Source organism: Nesoenas mayeri (assembly GCF_963082525.1).
Source record: "Nesoenas mayeri genome assembly, chromosome: 2".
In the NCBI taxonomy this organism is placed as follows: Eukaryota; Metazoa; Chordata; class Aves; order Columbiformes; family Columbidae; genus Nesoenas; species Nesoenas mayeri.
Genome location: NC_137543.1, coordinates 140,273,608 through 140,292,620, shown reverse-complemented (window position 1 = coordinate 140,292,620; position 19,013 = coordinate 140,273,608). Strand labels below are relative to the sequence as shown.

General features: G+C 41.3%; 1 protein-coding gene across 8 annotated transcripts; it reads left to right on the top strand.

Moving 5' to 3' along the window:
• Nucleotides 1-284: 284 nt before the first annotated feature.
• CLDN12 (claudin 12) lies at nucleotides 285-9,815 on the top strand. 8 transcript variants are annotated; one of them, XM_080340070.1, is made up of 4 exons: nucleotides 634-645; nucleotides 1,099-1,194; nucleotides 3,152-3,218; nucleotides 5,734-9,815. In XM_080340070.1, exon 4 carries the CDS (start codon nucleotides 5,762-5,764, stop codon nucleotides 6,497-6,499), a length of 738 nt encoding a protein of 245 aa, XP_080196196.1. In that variant the 5' UTR covers nucleotides 634-645; nucleotides 1,099-1,194; nucleotides 3,152-3,218; nucleotides 5,734-5,761; the 3' UTR covers nucleotides 6,500-9,815. The 8 variants fall into 8 exon arrangements, with proteins under 8 accessions (XP_080196194.1, XP_080196193.1, XP_080196197.1 ...); XM_080340068.1 differs by lacking the exons at nucleotides 634-645; nucleotides 1,099-1,194 and adding an exon at nucleotides 285-359; XM_080340067.1 differs by lacking the exons at nucleotides 634-645; nucleotides 1,099-1,194 and adding an exon at nucleotides 330-396.
• Nucleotides 9,816-19,013: the final 9,198 nt, after the last annotated feature.

Sequence of the window (19,013 nt, the reverse complement as noted above, 5' to 3'; positions counted from 1 at the left end):
CAATCACTTACATTCTGTGATTCTGTGAAGTGCCGGTGAGAGTAACGGTGCCGGCGCCTCTAACCGTACTGGTGTATTTGAGGAACGTCTTATAAAGCACCGTTTCTTCCAGCCGCGGGTCTGCGTGCGGATCGCGGGCCGCACCGACAGTCACAGCCGGCCTGCGGGCCGTACCGACAGTCACAGCCGGCCTGCAGGCCGCCCCGGCAGCCACCACGGAGCTCCGCCTTGCGGGCCATGCTGGGAGCTGTAGTGCGGGCGGGGTGTGGCTGCGGGCAGTGCGGCGGCGCGGGGCTGCGGTCCCACAACCCCCCGCGCCTCCCGGGGCCCAGAGGAGCAGGCGGCGGCCATGGGGCCTGGTGGGTGCGCCCCCGCGCTCTGACGGGACAGGGAGCGGTGAGAGCGGGCGGTTGGTGTGGGAGCGGATGCGGCTCCGGCGGGAGCTGCCCCGCGGCCGCCTGGCGCTGCTGAGGGGCTGCGGGCCCGGCACTCTGCCGCCGAGGGGGCTGTGCGCGGGGGCGCCCGCCGCCGTTTGGCCGGGGAGTGGAGGGTGGTTTCTGCGGCCCTTCCCGGTTCTCCCGGGCAGGTCTGGCTCCGCAGCGCGGCCGGTCTGGTGCGCATGGGCTGGGAGTTCGCTCCCCACCGGTGGGTATCGGGTGGCGGGGACCGCTCGGCAGCTGCCGGGCACCTCGGGGGCGGGGGGATGTGTGTGTTTGTGTGTGTGTGGTTTTTTGTGTTCTCCACTTCGGCCTCGGCCCTACGACGTCGGTTTTTTTCCAGATCGGTTGGTAAAATAGAATTACCCGTGCTGCAAGTTTTTCTCGAAGCTCCTAATGTATTTACTAGGAATGTTAATTCTAATCCTTTATGTCTGTAATCAGATTTTAATAGGAGTTTTGTAAAATTGAAGCTGTGTGGTTGATTTTTTTTCTAACAAAAAAATTGACTTGGTGGCACTGATTCTGTATCAGTTACTCCTCTTGCTGGTGGTCAGTTCTCCACAACTTGTAATACTTTTTTAAACTGGTAATACTGCTGTGGATAGTTTGAGGATGCGTTTGTTGATAAGTTGTGTTTGTTGTGGCCTCCCTCCTGCAGGGCTCTGGAGAACAGAGGTGCTTCTCAGGCTATGATCTTCTCAAGGCCATGCAAGGGAACAGAGCTGGCTTTGCTCATCGCTGAGCTGTTTCTCTAGTAAATACCTTTTTAAAATTTGCTTCGTTTTTTTAGTTTATAGGCAGTTCATGATTTACCAGCTTCAGCAATGATCTCTTATTACAGTAATGTGGATCTTTAAAATAGGAGCTGTGGTAAAATCTGTCCCTGAATAGATATTATTATGGTATTATATAGTAGTATTCGGACTGGTAACTTTTGTGGATCAGATATAAGAGCACTGAGTATTACAGCTGTAAAATGCTTGGGGTGTAAGAAGCTTAAGTCTAGAATCTAAGACAAGAGAAAGTTTCACCTATGCTGGCCAAAGTGTGCTTTCTTCCCTTGGACAGCTAGTTCAGAAGTGGCTGAGGTCCCTAGTTATTCAACATCACTAGAGACAGCAAAATAAAGTCAGATGGACTAAACAGCTGAAGGAAGAAAAAAAAAACCTCAATATCTGCAGAAAATGAGTCTTTTCTGAGTTGGATATTGTCAAATATTTCATACCTGCCCTGCATCTGTTTACTACAACACCTGGTGGTCACAGGTTTTCATTATTTAATGGGAGTGACGCTTGGGCTGGACACAGCTCCCTTTCTGACAGGTTTGTTTGCCAATAGTAATTTTCTACTTAATTATGGTTGTTACTGAGCTCTGGCTGGTGTTTAGGGGTGTGAACCTGCAGAGGGAAATCTGTATGATTATCTTGGCTTCAGTTGCTGGTAAATGCACAGAAAGCTTGAAAATTGCTCAGAAGTGTTAGTGAATAAAAGCAGCTGCTCTGAACTGTGCAGTAATACTTTTTTTTTTTTAGATCCAAACTCCTCTTCTTCTAAGTTTATATTTCTCCTCCAAATGCAACTGAATGTGTTGGTGCTGACCTCTACAATCACACATTGTTGGTTTGCCCAAACTGCTTCATTTACTCAGAGCAGCTTTGGTTGATTAACATAGCTGTAGAAGCAGGATGCTTCATTTGACTGTGTCTGCATTTCTGTGGTTTATATGCAATTGCATTCATGTTGGAGGACTACAGACTTTGAAATGCACTTTCTCATTTAATGAAAAATTTGGATTGTGTTCTGATTGTGTTTGAGTGTGTTCTGTAAGGTCATTCTCTTTGCCTAGGTGGTTTGATTAAAAGAATTTCATTGATGTTGCATCCCAGAAGACTATACAGATATGGATGTTATGATGCAGGTTTTGATGCAGGTCATTTTGAATAAACTCTGTGTCCTCATACATGTTAGTACAGCAAACTCACCTTTAGATTGTAGCTCTTAAAGTCACATGATGACATGCTTGTAGGCCTGACATTGTCCAGTAAAAAAGTGATTTTCCTAGTATGACCTGCAGAGCTGCTCTTGGACTCTGTGGTGTGGATCCCAAATGTGAGTATAAGGAGAATCCATGAGAGGATCCTTTCTCTTCCTCTGGAGAAGCTGGACAGCCATTGAAAAGGCATCAGCAGTACTTCCTGCCTTTCTCCCTTTTCCTTCAAACCTTTGTGTAGAAGCCGGGAAGGAATAGAGAACCATAAGTTTGTAAACAGTTCAGAGTCAGTGTTTTGTTCTCTGACATTAAAAAAATTATTGCACCCCTTCCTTCCTCCCTGCTATTCAAGTGCAGCCTGAAACCTAACATCTGAAATAATAATTTTATATTACTTTATATGGATTTTTTTGCTAGAAACATAAAATTGAGGATGTGAACATCTCTGTATCTTGGAACACCCATAAGAAAGGGAGTTTTTTGCACCCTTCTTACATGTTGCGTGAAGACAGATGAGTAGACAGAGAACATGCTCTGGGAGAAGAAGAAGAGTAGTTTGAGTTTTGCTTTTTTAAATAAGAGAAAATTGTAGAAAGGTGATGGAGTTTGCTTGATGGAAACATGTCTGAGATTCCTCATTTCTGAATCACAATGTAAACGCTGTTGCTGAAATTGCATGAAACAAATGTGATGTTGACTCTCACCTTGTTCTGTTTCCTAGATCCAGTAACACCCTTTTCCTGCTTCTAAAAGTTGCCAAAGTTTCTCTTGATTTGAACACACCACTGGTGAGTACACTGAATCCTTCTTAATTAAGCAACATCTGTTTTGTTACTGTCTTCATCAGGGGTTTGTAACTGAAGCTATAATTATGGCTATAAGGTCAGCAGTATTTGCAAGATGGACTTTCACCTGATAGGGGGGATCATGGATAATTTACCTACCAATTCCATTTTCCTTGGTACCCTCTAATGGGAAAATGAGCTATTTTCAATGTCCTTCCCTTGCTACCCTAAGAGAAGCACTGAGGACACATTTGGTTTTTGTTTTTTTCTTTTTTTTTAAATTTAAAAAATGGGGAGGAAAACCAACACAAAACATCTCCAAAAACCAAATAACAACAACAACCAAAAAAACCCCAAAACAACTCCAAACCAACTAAGCAACCTAAAAAAATCAACAGTAATAAAAAAAACCCCTACCCTTGGTGCGTCTTCCCAGGAATGGCCAGCAAAATCAAGGTATGCAGGGTGGCCTGAACACACCTGACAATTGTGGGATCAACTAGAGACTAAAGTCTTCTGTCCATGTAACTGGTACAGAAGAGGTAACAGAAAAATACAAATTTTCGCATGCTGCCCTGAATCGTGCCTGTGTAGTACTTGCCGTAATTATATTTTGATAATGTAGAAGAAAATACCCCATTTTTGTTCTTCTGTCCTCTTGTATTGGAAAATATGGGTGAACCTCATGTAACTTTTTGCCCACCATGTGTTAACTCTGCCCAAATTTTCATCATCTACTATTGCAAATGAATTTGCAGAAACAATGGTTTCTGAAAACAGTCACGCTTGTGCTTATTGCAGCTGCTCTCTCAGTCTGCCCTGCCTGCATGCAAGTTTTATCCAGGCAAAGACAAGCCCTTCATGGAAGAGCAGAACTATCAAGCTTAAGGAGAACAAAATTTGATGCTATATTAGATTTACCCCTCAAGCTCATTTGTCATAGTTCTGTTTCCTTGAAAGTTGGTTGCGTTGACCTTACTGAAGATGAGGTTAAGCATAATATTAGATCAATTATGATGGAAATAAGTCTTAGGTCCCCCCTACCTGGAGGTATCTTGTTAATGACCCACTATCTGAAAAGGTTACTGCCATGAGAACAGCAGCTTGCCCACGCTCAGCTATTCTTAGCAAAAATACAATGCCATCTTTTTGATGAATAAGGTGCATTTTTAGCAGAAGTATGGTTGTTATTATTTCTTTTCAGCAATGCTTCTTTAAAAGAGTATGATGAGCGGTTAAATGCTACCCACATACAATTGCAGCCCTTCAGGGGTAGATGGCATAAAAAGTAAATAAAAATGCTTTCTTACAAAACAAATTTGGCTTTATTTGTCTATAAATCAATAAAATAGTGACTAGCTGTGTGGCTTGATAATGCTTGTAGTCTGCTTCCAGTATACATGGAAATTCCTTATCTGAAAAATTCCCTTGGCATTTGATGTTTGCAGATGTAGAAAGATAATAATGGATCAGATCTGATGTTTCTCGTTGGTTGCAACCACGTCTGTGACCTTTCCGAGATTCAGTTATTTGTATATGCTTTAGGTAGAACTTCTGGTACCTAAGGAGTGGTTTTGCGACTTTAGATAAATCAGCACAATGCAGAATAATTATTTGGAGAAAATTTAAGTAGGAGTTTATGACTTAATGGCCCTGAGAATTGTCAAAGTTTTTGCTCATGTTTAGGTACTATAATTTTTAGTGTCCTGCTTCAAGTGGATGTGGATGCTCAGTGACTATTATGTATTAGGCCTCTTTAAAGTATCTTGATAATGTAGAAGAAAAGAAAATATCTCATCTGAAGAGGAAACTATGAAAGCTGAAAAGCCATTTGCTTTCTGGAATTGTTCATGTGCTGTATTTGAAAGGCAGAAGTAGTGTGGAAGAACTGTTAATTGTTTTTGAAAAAAATACTGGTAAATCACCTGACAGAGCCTTCTCTGCTAGGTTGCAGCTCTCACCAACAATTTGGCCTATAGAAGGTGTGTATAACTGCCTGGATATGTGTTCCTTGTCCAGCCCAGTGATGGTGGTTTTAGGCAACTCCCTTGTACTCACGCAGTAGCGTGGTAGGACTGAACACGTGCTCTCCTATTATGTTATGTATGGGCTAAAGAGAAGGAGCTGCCAGTTGAGGGGTAGGTGAACTTCTTACATCCAGTGCACTTGGTGATTCACCTTCTCCACCCAGACTCTGTTAAAGTCCATGCAGCGGCACAAGGTGAAAGGCTGTGTAGGGTCACATGTTAAAATGTTCCTTTTTGACCTTGAACACAGTGAATTTAGCAGTCAGTCAGCTGAGTGATCATAACAATCTGTGACATAATCTGAGATTTCATTAAAGCATGAACTTGGAAGTGTTAACATCCACATAAGTATGTAAGTCACAAAAGGTGCCAGAGTTACTGCCTACCAGCTACCACACAAGTTTATTAATGCGGCACAAGTCAAGTGGAGTCAGTCCTGTGTCTGTATACTTGCACCTACTGATTTTTAAATTCTGAATTTTTCTTCTTAGTTGCAGGAAACAACTTCCGTGGGCAAGAATGGGCTGCCGGGATGTACATGCAGCAACAGTACTGGCCTTCCTCAGCGGAACAGCCTCCATAGCTGGACTCCTTGCAGCAGTTCTGCTCCCCAACTGGAGGCAAATGAGACTGTACACGTACAACAAGAATGAGAGGAATGTAACTGTTTACACTGGACTCTGGATTAAGTGTGCTCGCTTTGATGGGAGCAGAGACTGTGTGATATATGACCCACAGTGGTACACTGCTGTCGATCAACTGGATTTGCGTGTGCTTCAGTTTGCCCTTCCACTGAGTATGTTCACCGCTGCCTCAGCTCTGTTTCTCTGCCTGATTGGCATGTGTAACACAGCCTTTGTATCCACCGTGCCAAACGTCAAATTGGCCAAATGCCTTGTAAACAGTGCCGGCTGCCATCTCGTGGCGGGTCTCTTGTTCCTGCTTGCTTGTGCCATTTGTCTCACTCCATCCATCTGGGTCATTTTTTATAACAATTATCTTAACAGAAAATACGAGCCTGTCTTTAGCTTTGACATCTCTGTATTTATCGCCATTGCCAGCGCTGGCGGTCTGTTTTTCACTTCAGTTCTCCTGTTTCTGTGGTACTGCGCATGTAAAAGCCTCCCTTCTCCTTTTTGGCAGCCCCTCTATTCCCATGTCCCCAGCATGCACAGCTATGCCTCTCAGCCATATTCTGCACGCTCTCGCCACTCTGGCATAGAAATCGACATTCCTGTTGTGACACATGCATCTTAAGACACAGTCTTGGAAGCCAAGTTGTTTTGCTTATTCAAACTGTGAAAATTGCAGGCTTGATTTTTCTCTGCTGCCTTGCACTGAGCATAATCCTTTGTAAGGTGAATTTTCCAAAGGTGCAAAGCAACGGAGACCTGCGTTCAGCAAGTCCATTGCTGTTCTCATGTGTTACTTCCTGACCAACTTCTTTTGTAACTCTGAGCTCACTACAGACAAACTTGCTGCTAATGCTGGGACAGTGCACTAACAATCGTATCCGTTCATCCTCTGCTTAGTGAGATCAAAGCGGGTTGCTATTTGATAAGCTGCTATTAGATTCTGATCCTGTTGTAGGAGCTACACAGGTTGACCTTTGCACCCACGTGTTCCACAAATACAGACAGTGGAACTGGGCACAGGAGGTTCACTGAGTTTCTTGTTCATCTAGACACACATTTTAAGATGTGATGTCTGAAAAGGGTATTTGGCACGCTAATTCAGTTCTGTAGCACTGGTCTTTGTTTTCCACTGCACACACAAAAAGCTACCCGCTTATGAACTTGTGTAATAGAATTAGTCGCAAATTACCTTTTATTTTCAAAGCAGCTATCAGAAGAGATAAAGCTGATTTAACTAATAATGTTCTTCTGTACTGTAGTAGCACTTCGTGAATTACTAGAGGCTAGAAACTTTTTAGTGGATTTTGTTTCTAGCCTTTTTTAATGTTAGCAAATTCACTACATCTTTTTTATTCATTAGAACAAAACCCACTTGTATTTTAAAATTCTTTTTAGAAGCTTGAATATTGTATTTGAAGGCCATCTTAAAGATGGATTTTAAAGTAGGCTTTAAAAGTGTTATTCAATTCTGGAGAGAAATGTGACTCACTGCAAAATGGATTAAGAAAACCATGAATTCTGAAGGCTATGAAAGATTCTTCTGGAACGCTGTACACAAGCTAAAACAACATGTCTCTAGGAAGGGGATTATAACCCTGGGGAGAGATTTTTTAAATCTAGATTTTTTTTTTTTAATGTATATACAAGTAACAGTGAGCTTGTGTATTTTTCAGGGTTGATCTTTATGGTTGTTGGACTTTTCATGCTGTACCTTATTAATTACTGATTAAGACTTAAACTTTTCAGCCTTGTTCTTCAACACCTTTTAAGTTGAGCCTTTTTAAAATCCAGTTATTTCTTTTGGTGCCACCCCACAACTGGAAAAAAGTTTTCCATTCCTATTTCCTGTAAGGTAAAGTTTTGAATAATTTGTGAGCTTCAGCTTGTTGCTTTACAAGGATGAGGAGGGATTACAAATTCCCAACCTGGGATGTCTTTGAAACATTTTTTTTCCTTCTAAAATGCAGAGCAGCTCAGCCCTGGGGATCAAAGCTTTTAAATGTGGGCATTGAAATTACTTGGAAGTTTAATGACAGGGAGTTGAACAGTGTTATAATTAAGGCAAGTATTTGATTTGCTCAGATTTTTGGCAAATTGAGATCTTATGTTTAGGATGTCATTCCAGTAAGGGAAGTTAATGTTGATTGGTGGCATTCTGGAGCTTTGTATTTCATTAATCCCAGAACAAAATTGCTTTGCTGAAAAAAAAATCAAATAGAGTTCTTTAATTCCAGTCCTGCAAATTCATCTGACATCCTGAAAATCAGTTTGTTTCCTTCTCCATGCATTAGAAATAGAACAAATGCTGTGCTGGGCAAATCTTGTTCTGTTAATTTACTGTTATCACACAGAGTGTAAGAGGCATCATTTTGTCTTTACTGGTAGGACTTGAGTGAACTGACGAAGCTGATCTCTGTCATAAATTCCCAGCATAGTCAGTAAAATGACAGGCCTTTCAGGCGGAGTGCTTGATTAAATGGCAGTCTAAGGAATGAACGCTGTAGATGATAAAGAATACTTAAGGAGATGAGTCTCCAAAGTTACATGAATTTAATACCCTTTTCGGTTTACAAGGTATGATGTCAAATGAAGTATCTCTTTTGTTTTAATCAAATAATGACTTGTATGGGATTGGAACATGAAGCCTGCTTTTTTTTTTCCTTAAAAATTGAATGTTGCTTTACAGTTACTCTGGTTGTCCAACCTTAGACCCAGTTGCTGTTTCAACTGCCCGTGTCCTCAAATGCTTTGTCAGGTCAAAGCAAAGGGACCGCTGGTTTGTAATTTCACGTCAGCTTGCTTCCTTATCACTCCCAGTGTCTTTTCTTCTTTGTGCCTTGCTTAAGTTATGAGTTGGCCAGTATATGTTAGTTTACAGTCAGTGTCTGGTATGCTTTTTGAGCCTGTGTTTACAAAGCATTTTGATAATTTTGAAGGGGTGATGAATACATCTCTCAATTACTTTAAAAGGAGCTGATTCTTCAACATCTCGAGAGCAAGAAAGGCAGCCTGGCAAACTGATGTTTTCTACAGAGAGTAAATGCAGCCAGTGTTTTGTTCTGTATGCTTTAAATAACAGATGTCTCCAACAGCTCTTTTGTATTCTGACTTTGATTTTTATGCGCTAGACTTTCAATCAGTATTTGCTGCCTTCTAATCTGATAACTTGTTGCTTTTAAAATTGTGTCTTTTCAAAAAAGTCTGAAATGGATCTGAGTTACGAAAAATGGGGATCCAAAAGTTAGTGGATGCCAGTGTAGGTTTCAGTTAAGGTCATCTTTATCAAAGAGACTGTGTCATATTGCATCACCAAAGCACAGCTGGCTTTCTTTCAGCAGTGCTGTTAATGTGAGTTTCTGCTGGATCCTAAGTGAAATTAACTGGAAGTGCTGCATTGTTATTTCTCCTCCTTTACAGAAGAGGTGGCCAACCTGTGACACTTGGGCTGAGTGCCACTCCAGCACGTTTCTCTTGCTAAGGTCACCATCGTGCCCAGCGGCAGGGCTGGGCAGGGGGACAGGCCCCTCTGCATTTGGGAAGAAGATACATGTGTCCTACATGTATCTGCTGAGGTGCAGCCGCTGTGAAGCAGTTGCCATGTCTGCCTCTGACCAGCTGCTCCTGCCTCGGCACTTTGCTGTGTGCGGGACGGTGCTCTGGGTCTTCAGCACAGGGAGATTTTAATTTGTGGCTCGTGCAGTTAAAGGTTGGGTGCTTGGGGTTACAGGAATCTGTATTTTTTTCAAGCAATTCCTGTCCAGCTTCTTAAGTTGTGTTTAATTACAGTGGTTCTTTTTATGTGCAACACAAGATACGTATTTTTAATAAAACCTTCTCATAGAGATGTGGTTTATTTTGATTAATTTTGTGTAAAACAGTAAATACTAGCATATTGTTGAGGGTTTAGATTGTGGGGTGACAATAAAACCCCGGCAGATGTATTGTTAACCCCCTCTCCCCCCCCCACTTCCCCCTTTTTGCCCCTCTCTCTCTCCCCTTCCCACTCAGGACAGGGAGGGAAAGAAGGACAGAGAGAAGAGAGTTGGAAAAATTAACAATGTTTTACTAATGCTACTAATAAGAATAGAGAAAATAATACAAAATACACAAAACCAATCTTGAAAGTCTCAGCAACTGCAGAGCCGGCAACCAAAGTCCTGGACTGGACTCTGCAGCCAACCGGAGCTGGATTCAGTCTGTCACTAGGCCTCAGTTCACAGGGACGACTAGCAAGGTCCTCTCCTAATGTCGGCCATAAGCAGAAGGAAAAAGGGAAGGGAAAAGGGACGAGTTCCTCGTGATCTCCGACTTTTATATGAAGTATTCACGTGAATGGAATGTTATACACAGTTGGTCAGTTTCTTGGTCACTTGTTTCTCGTTGCCCCTCTCGTGAGATGTCCATCCATGCTTATCAATAAGTTTGCATTCCATTGCTAGGTTTACCAAAACGTGTCTGGTTCTCCAGGAAAATGCAGCTAATGTGAAGGCTTTAGCTGACAGGCAAATTCACTAAAAGAGAAACTTGTTTTTAACAAAACCAGGACACATATGAAAGACACTACCTTTTTTGGTGTTGACCAGACTTGCCAGACAATTTCAGGTGCTTTAAAAGGCTTAAAATGTTTAGTATACTGCATTTTAATTCCCTGATTTTATAGGACTCCTGCTTTAAACAAAACAACTCCAAAAACCCTAAAGCAACCCTTCTGCAGCCTTCTGAAAGCTTGACTGTTACTTATAATTGCTGTTTACTTTTGTTGTAAGCTAGTCTTAAGACGTTCTAAGATTCCTTTTTCCTCTACAAGTGCAGAGCTGAGAACGTTTCCCTTGCAAGTGCCTGGGAGGCTCAGCCTCGCACCTGGCTCTGCCAGCTCGGTGGCACAGCGGCAGCCACAACATGGGAGGTTTCTGGCGTGGTGGCTTTGCGAATGCAGAGGTGCTGGTGGGGCTTTCATCAGTTCTTTTGTCAGCTGTCACTGGGTTACAGAGTTCATCGTTCATTATGGTACGTCAGCTCCAGTTAGTTTGCATGTGCACTCTCAGACACCATGTGGCTGCACCTTAATTAGCCAAGGAGTTATGAGAACCTTGAGAACCACTAATCTTGGCAGCTGATGCCTGTGTGCCTCACTTGAGAAGTCATCTGAGAGCTGTAATTCTCTCAGGCTCTTGGCACTAATCTGTTTAGAGCTCCTGTAGGAGATCTTGAACACTGGGCACAAAAGAATTTGTTTGGACTGGATTTCAGTACTCACAGTAAGATTCAAACACATCACGCAGAATTTTGGGTTTAAAACACAGGGAAAGAACTCAAAAAGGTCTTACTAGACAGATAACATGAAAACAACATAATTTGATGAAATATGCCTCTGAGCTGCTTGAGTATGCATGCTGAAGTACAAAAAACCCTGCAGCTTTGGAGTTTGACACTCAAGTCAGCTAAGCAAGCTACTGTTTCTTGAGAAAAAATGTTGGCTTTGACAGTTTCTGTCCCTAGAAAACTGTCGTTTTCTTCTAAGACCCTTTCTATGTGTCTTAACTGCCTTTGTTTCATGGGCAACCCCATTCCCGAAGGAATTTCCAGCTCTTCTCCCAGCTTTCCAAGCCTGGGCAAGTCTGTTCTCTGGGTGCAGGTTTCCACAGCAATGCTCAGTAGGCAGCTTTTACAAGACACTGTCTCAGGTGACACTTTTTCAGGGCGCCAGAGATGGCTTGAGGGTCTGTAGAAGCTTCTGTATGTTCTATCATAAATAACACAGCCTACAGCTGGACTTGCTTGAATGCTATAGCACATCAGCAAACTGAAATTGATCATGCTTCCTAGATTAGCCCTGGAAATTACTTAAAGTTTTGCATTTCATTTTGTTATTGATAATCCTCTACTGTAGCAGTTTACCACATTTTCTTTGGTTTATTTCTGTGCCCAGCTGTCATATCTTTCTCCTAACAGGAATAAACACAAGTTCCTAATGGCTGAAAGCTATTCATTTGTTTTCTTGAGCTCTTAAACTTTCCCATATGGCTTGAAGTGATTATTATATTTCCTGAAAACATTCTCAGTGTCCAACCACCATGCATTTTGTATCTTTTGCTGGATAAGTGCATAACTGTGAATTAACACAAGAAGGGAGAATGTAGCAGAAGGCACAACTTCCTTTTCTATTGGCACAAGCATGAAGGAAAACACCAGAAATTTGGACATCAGGTTTAAATTGAAAATCCCCATTTGGTATATGATCCAGCAGTAAACAAATCTGTCACACACTGTTTAGAAATAAATGGTCTGTAAATCAAAACAAAGATTTGATCAGAGTTGTTTTGAAAATGTCCTGTGTGTAAAAGCAGACATTAGTGAACTCACGAATTCTCAACATTGCGCATCCATACCACAGACAAGGAGATTTGGGAAAGGTGCCGTGTCCACAGGAACACTTGTAATGCTATTACTCGCTGAAAAAGTAGTTCTCTGCTGTGGATAATACAGGTGAGCCTATAGCATGAAGCTTGGTAACATGGTAATCAACACTAACTTCTCTGTATCTTAACTTCTCCAAAGGAACACGGTATAAGTAACTGCTACTGTCAAGATTCCAGGTTAAGTAACTCTGGGATGTGTGCTGTAATGATGCATTCCTATTTTTAAATTTAAATTTTAATTATGTTTCATATGAAAGAATAGAAGGGCATCCTTTTCTGTGAAGGTGTAGACCTGGTATTGCACAAAACTCCTGGAAAATAACCAGGTACAGATACAATTTCTTCTTAATTAATCTGAATTAAGGCTATGGGGAGGAAGAGATGAAAGCTACAGCAAGATATTTTGGTATTAGGATGCTTGCATTACTTCTCTTGATTCAATGAGCAAATTATATTAGCACTGTATATTGAAAATAGTCAGAACAGAGATATGTGAGACATCAGTACTGCAGTCTTCTCAAAGCTATACAGCATCCTGAGCCAAGACCAAGTCTGCAGCAGGGACAAGAAAAGCTGAAGTGCTGACAAGCCAGGGAATGCACAGTATCAAAAGATCCAGTGTCCAACTGAAACAGTATGTTAACTCATATGATATAGATTGTGAAATGCCGAGAGAAAATCTGATCCCCTCACAGTTTAGAAAATGGACTAAATTAGAGCAGCTGTGTGGGTAAATACTTCTCCCATACTTTGGCATTAAATTGTTAGCTGATCTTTATCAGTTTTAACAAAAGTAATCTTTCAGAAGTTAGGTAAGGCCTGGGAAATAGCAGTAAAGAGATGTTTTCTGTCAGTTTATTAAGCCAATAGCTTAAATCAAGTGGAGTTATTCATTGCTGGAATGCAACAGGACCCTTTTGTTGGGCTGCTCCATTTTGTGACTCCTGTTTAGGCAGCCCCAATTGACTGTAGCTTTACAATGTCTCTCTTGCTTCGGTTACAACTGAGCAGATCTAATAAGGCAAAGCCCATGATAAATACAAACCATGCAATTAAGTCTCATTACATTAACTTTTTTCTGGGGAAAAAAAAAAAAAAAGCAGAATGTTGGAAAACATATTTCTCTAGAGGGTGACAGCAATTTTAAACAGCAGAAAGCAAACCAGTGTGATCCCTGTGGCAATACAGTCGTGTTCCCAGGGACAGCTTGTGCCCAGTTAAACCACAAGACAGAAGGCAGCTCACAGGAAATCACGAGTTGCCTATCTGATTTCACAGCTGGATGGATGCTGTTCAGCAGTTTTCAATTACAGAGGTGCTGTGGCAAGAGCTGTGGAATTTAGGGTTTATGTGAGACATATGGATGAAAGTCAAGCCGTCCTTCAGCTATAATTGCAGTGTACCTGGGTGTTAGGGCTGCCCCTGCTGCACACTCAGTGCCTTAAACTCCTTAATTCCCTGGGTGGTCCAGGAGCTCCCCAGATCATCCCTGCAGAGAAGAGACACTCAACTGAAAAAGGACAAGATGACAGACCCAGCTCTTCGGCATCTCCACAACAAAGGATTTGACTAACTCTTGTAGGAGATCTTTAGGTGGGGACTTCAGGCAGTCCTGAGGATTCTTCCCAGGCAGCTCCTGTTGTGCCAAGACAATTTTGATGCCTGGAGCTGTCATTTAACATCCTGGGTGAAGAAATCTGGCCCTTCCAGAGGTGGTTCCTGCTGCAGAACTGACAAGATTGCATGCAGATAAGACGCTGGCAAATGGTCTACAGAAGCTGTTCTTGTAGATGCATAAGCAGTCACACAGGACAAGTTTTTTGTATATAGTTAAAGCAATAAGATACTTCAGTTTAAAATATATATAGTTAAAGCAATAAGATACTTCAGTTTAAAATAATCTATAGCAATGGATAATGCATGTGCTGGAGTAGTTGCACAGGATCAGGGGCCAGCTGGGAGGTGAGATCTAAGCAGAGAAAGGATCAGGGGAGTCTCTTCTGATCCAGCAGCTCAGGTGACTGCCCAGGATGCAGCCAACGGGCCTGTTTGGGAGAGCTGAACCCTATCCTTTGTACCCTATGCCATGGTGCCAATCTTTTTTTTTTTTTTGAACAAACACTTAGTCCACTTTTTGGCAACACCGCTCAGCCAAAAAACAAACCAGACCTTCCATCCAAGAAAAGCTGCAAAGCTGCATTTAATAATTAGTCTCTGTCTAGGTAAGTCCAATGGTTTTCAAAATTGTCCTGGTTTTGTTAAAAACAAGTTTCTCTTTCAGTGAATTTTGCCTGTCAGCTAAAGCCTTCATATTAACTGCATTTTCCTGGAGAACCAGACACAAGTTTTGGTAAACCTAGCAATGGAATGCTAACTTATTGATAAGCATGGATGGACATCTCGCGAGAGGGGCAACGAGAAACAAGTGACCAACTGTGTATAACATTCCATTCACGTGAATACTTCATATAAAAGTGGGAGATCACGAGGATCTCGTCCCTTCTTTTTGCCTTTCCCTTCTGCTTATGGCCGACATTAGGAGAGGACGTTGCTAGTCATCCCTGCGAACTGAGGCCTAGTGACAGACTGAATCCAGCTCCGGTTGGCTGTGGAGTCCAATCCAGGACTTTGGTTGCCGGCTCTGCAGTTGCTGAGACTTTCAAGATTGGTTTTGTATATTTTGTATTATTTTCTCTATTCTTATTAGTAGCATTAGTAAAACATCTTTAATTTTTTCCAGCTCTCTTCTCTCTGTTCTTCTTTTCTTCCCAATCGCCTCTCCTTAGTGGAAAGAGGGAAGAGGGAGGGGCAAAAGGGGGAAGTGGAGGGGAAGAGGGGGTTAACAATACATCTGCCAGGGTTTTATTGTCACCCCACAATCTTAACCCTCAACAAAAATGAATTAGTTAGCCCTGGTAACAGTGATCCGTACATGTCATATTAGAAAATACATTGCTCTCCCTTGCTTGAAACATTAGAGAGGGCTAAATGTTAACAGCTGTTTATGCATTACCAGATTTTACTGAGATATGAGTTCTGAAGCACTTGGCTTGTCATTTTGGTTACAGTAGTATTACAGTAAATCTAACAACAGACTAAAACTCAATTAGACTGTGATTCAGTACGATTACCCATTCTGCAGAACAGTGCACACAGCAGTGCTATTTGCAACTGTTCCTCTTCCAAAAAACCCCACATGTAGCATGAGCTGTCAGTCACAAGGCAAAACTTTCCACTTTAAGGCTTTTTTGATGAGACTAACATTTTTATCTCTCAGTATAGCCACAAGATAATTGAGTAATTAGGTAGATAGTGTTTGAATGGTATGTTCACTCCCTAAATATTAAGTGTGTCATCACCTGAGTATTGTGCAATGAGGAACAAAGAAAATTAGCTGCTACTTACTACCACCTTTAGCAGAGATACTGAACAGATCCTGTATATTCCCCGAGGCTCACTCTTTGCAGGCCAAAAATCACAGTGTGCGCAAATCTTATTTCCATGACAGCAAGAGCCCACATCAATTGAAAAGACTGACTTGCTTTAACTGTCCCGGTAGTATTCAGCTGATCATGCCTGAATTTATTAAGACCATTTAACAGCCAATTTAATCTGCAGTTTAATCTCAGAGTTTGCCTGAAAGATGAAATTGAGCCGTTTTATTTATAACAAAATTGCAAAGCCTTGAATAAAGTATATCACTTCCATTCTATACCGCATTGTTCTAATCCCTGCTGATATCAGCTCTCTGTGTATTTGCAGGACTGGAGCTAACCTGTTTATGATACTTACCACTTCTAATTATTAGGAGTTCTGTTTCAGTGAAGATATTTATGGAAGGGTGGTTATTATAAGACAGAAGGTGGATATTGACCCGGAACATCTAATTTTCTTTATTTGACCTTGAGAAATCACTTGAACTTGTGGCTGCACCTTTCCTCTATAAAATGGCATTATTAATACCTTGAATTTCAAGAAGATAGCTGTAAGAGCCAATTTATTAAAAACTGAAGAGATTCTTAGTGATGACTATATAAGGATACATATTCTTATTCAGCAGATCTGCTCTCTGCAGGTATGTAATCACTCTTAGTATCCCACTTTAACAAAATACTAGACCTCACGTGTACTTTAACAAAGCATTCATATGAATCCAACATGTAATTATGCTGGTCTTGCAACTCACCAAAAAAAAAAAAAAAAGAGTTCCTTCTTCCCTGGGATATCAGTTGTGTCCTCACAATTGTCCTCTGCTGTGCCAGCACAGTGATTTGTGCTCAGTGACTCAGATAAAGTATCACTGGTGTAGCTGAAAAACAAAATTTCAGTTGCATCAGTTCAGTACAGGATGGCAGAAATGTTTTTGTTCATATACCATAGTGTGTGTTGGACACAAGAACAAGCATTCAGAGAGAGAGCAGCATAGGCTGTTTTTTGTGGGAACACTGATTAAAGTGCACATCAAATTGCAACCTGAGGATACATCCATGCTCCATCCAGGCACAAACTAAACCAACGTTTTTGAACAACATATTGCTGGGGCAGAATGCCTTTTACCAGGGCCTATGTCCACAAGCCCAGCACAACAAAGGAAAAAAATGTAACATTCTAATCACTTACATGATTTATCAGCTGAATTATTTACGCATGTTGTAATCAGGCAAGCTGGGTAAACTCATTCACAGTGATGAAGTAATACTGTCATTAAGGCAATCAACTAAACACACACAGACTTTGTAAGTCATATGTTACCTTTGAGATTGCTAGCACTGGTAATAATGAAAAATAAACCAGCTAAAAAGACAAGACCCTGTCAGCCAAATCCTTTCTTTGTTCAGCTACCTGGTGAATGGCTCATTCAGCTGTTCTATCAAAAGGGAGGAGCTGGAGCAGAGATGAGGAGAAGGGACCCTGGCCAGAGCTGCTGCTGAAAATGCATGAGCAGAAACGCTGTTCAAAACCCCAGGCAGAATCTACAGAGCTCAGAGAAAAATCCTTGCTGTCATTTGAAATGAATATGGAACTATGATAGAAAAAAGCAAAATCTGTTTAAAAGTTCTGAAATTTTGTTTGTAATCTTAATACATACTGCTTATTACCAATCCAGTTTCTTGGTAGATCACACTTTTTTCCTGTCTTCCACACTCAATTTCCTGGAAATTTATGTCTGCTGAGGTAGTGGTTACCCAATCAAGAAAAAAGTGATTCAGTACCGTAGATATAGCTATTGTGAGAGAATTATGTAGCTGTTTATAAATTACATTAATGCTTTTGTCCCCCAAAGGAATAACAAAGCTAGATCAGAGAAGATGTATGTCACCATAATTCTGAAGAGCTCTCAGCAAATTCTTTCCACCTCCCCCGTTCCATAACCCTTTGCTCCAGTTAAAAGATACTTCCTTTAGAATAACCATGCTAGAAGTAACTCAAGGAAAAATCACAAACTCTGGCTTGGAATTTCATCTGGTTTATGCAAAGTCATTCTTCACTGAATACATAGAACCATCCAAACGTAGATATTAAAAATTAGCTAGAGGACTTTCCCTCTGCCTCAAACATGGATCAGCACATTTAATCAAAATCATGTGGAATACAACACAAGCTTTTGAGAAAAAGAAAATGATGAACAGCAATATAAAGTAATTTAAAGTGCACTTTTAGCTCAGAATCTTGCCTAAAATGGCAGTCATCAACAGAGACCTGAGGAAGAGTGTCAGAATAAGGCAAGCATATAATGCATCTTCCTTGGCAAATGCACACAGCTTCTGGCACTGTGGTTCAGGGACTTCCTGAAACAAAGGTGGTATCTTGATATTTAATAACGGTTAGGAGACATATTCATGGAAAACAGATCCCATCTTTTTGGACTAATCTCAAGTTTTAGTGTACTTAATATCCGAAGACAGAGAGTTTCACAACTTAGCTATACTTTAAGCACTTTATTTTCTTCTAAGTAATTCTGGTTTCAGTCTTCTTCTTCGTAATTGTGTTCAATGAGCTCCAGGTCTTGTATTAGAAAAGACAGTCATTTGGTGTTCACTTTTTCTGTGCCACTCATGACTTTATACATCTCTGTCATACACCTCCTTAGTGATAGTCCATTGAATTATTACTCTCTGTGTAAACTGTTTCTTATCTTTGCTAGTCTTTGTCACTTATCCATATGTCTCTACTATTCCAAGAGCACATTCCAAGTGACTCAAGAACAAGGCAACAAGAAGGGTGTTTCAGAGCACAAAGATTTATAGACCTGAACACATTGCAAAACCTGGTCTTCAGATTTCCCTGCTCATTGCAGGGGGTTAGACTAGCTGACCTTTAAAGGTCTCTTCCGACCCAAAACATTCTATGATTCAGACAGCTGAAGAAGGCTGGAGTCAGCAGTCAGTTTTGTCCTACATTAAGCTGAAGTAAAAGCATCTTGGTTTCCATATGGCCCATATATCCACATTTAGGCTTTATTTTTCTAACAGTCATTGCAGAGTGAGAGGCAAGGACTCTACTGCTGCTGGCAAAAATCAAAAGGTGATATTGGCAAAATGAAATGTAAATAACTTTTTAATGCACAGGTTGAAACTTCATTTAAGGCACCTTCCAATCAGCCCCTGCTGAAACTGCCCAATCTCTCTCACACAGCTACCCTGGCACAGTACAGCGCTCTGTCAGCTTTGAAGGCCAACAGCCTTAGAACCAAGCAACAAGACTCAGGTTTGTTCC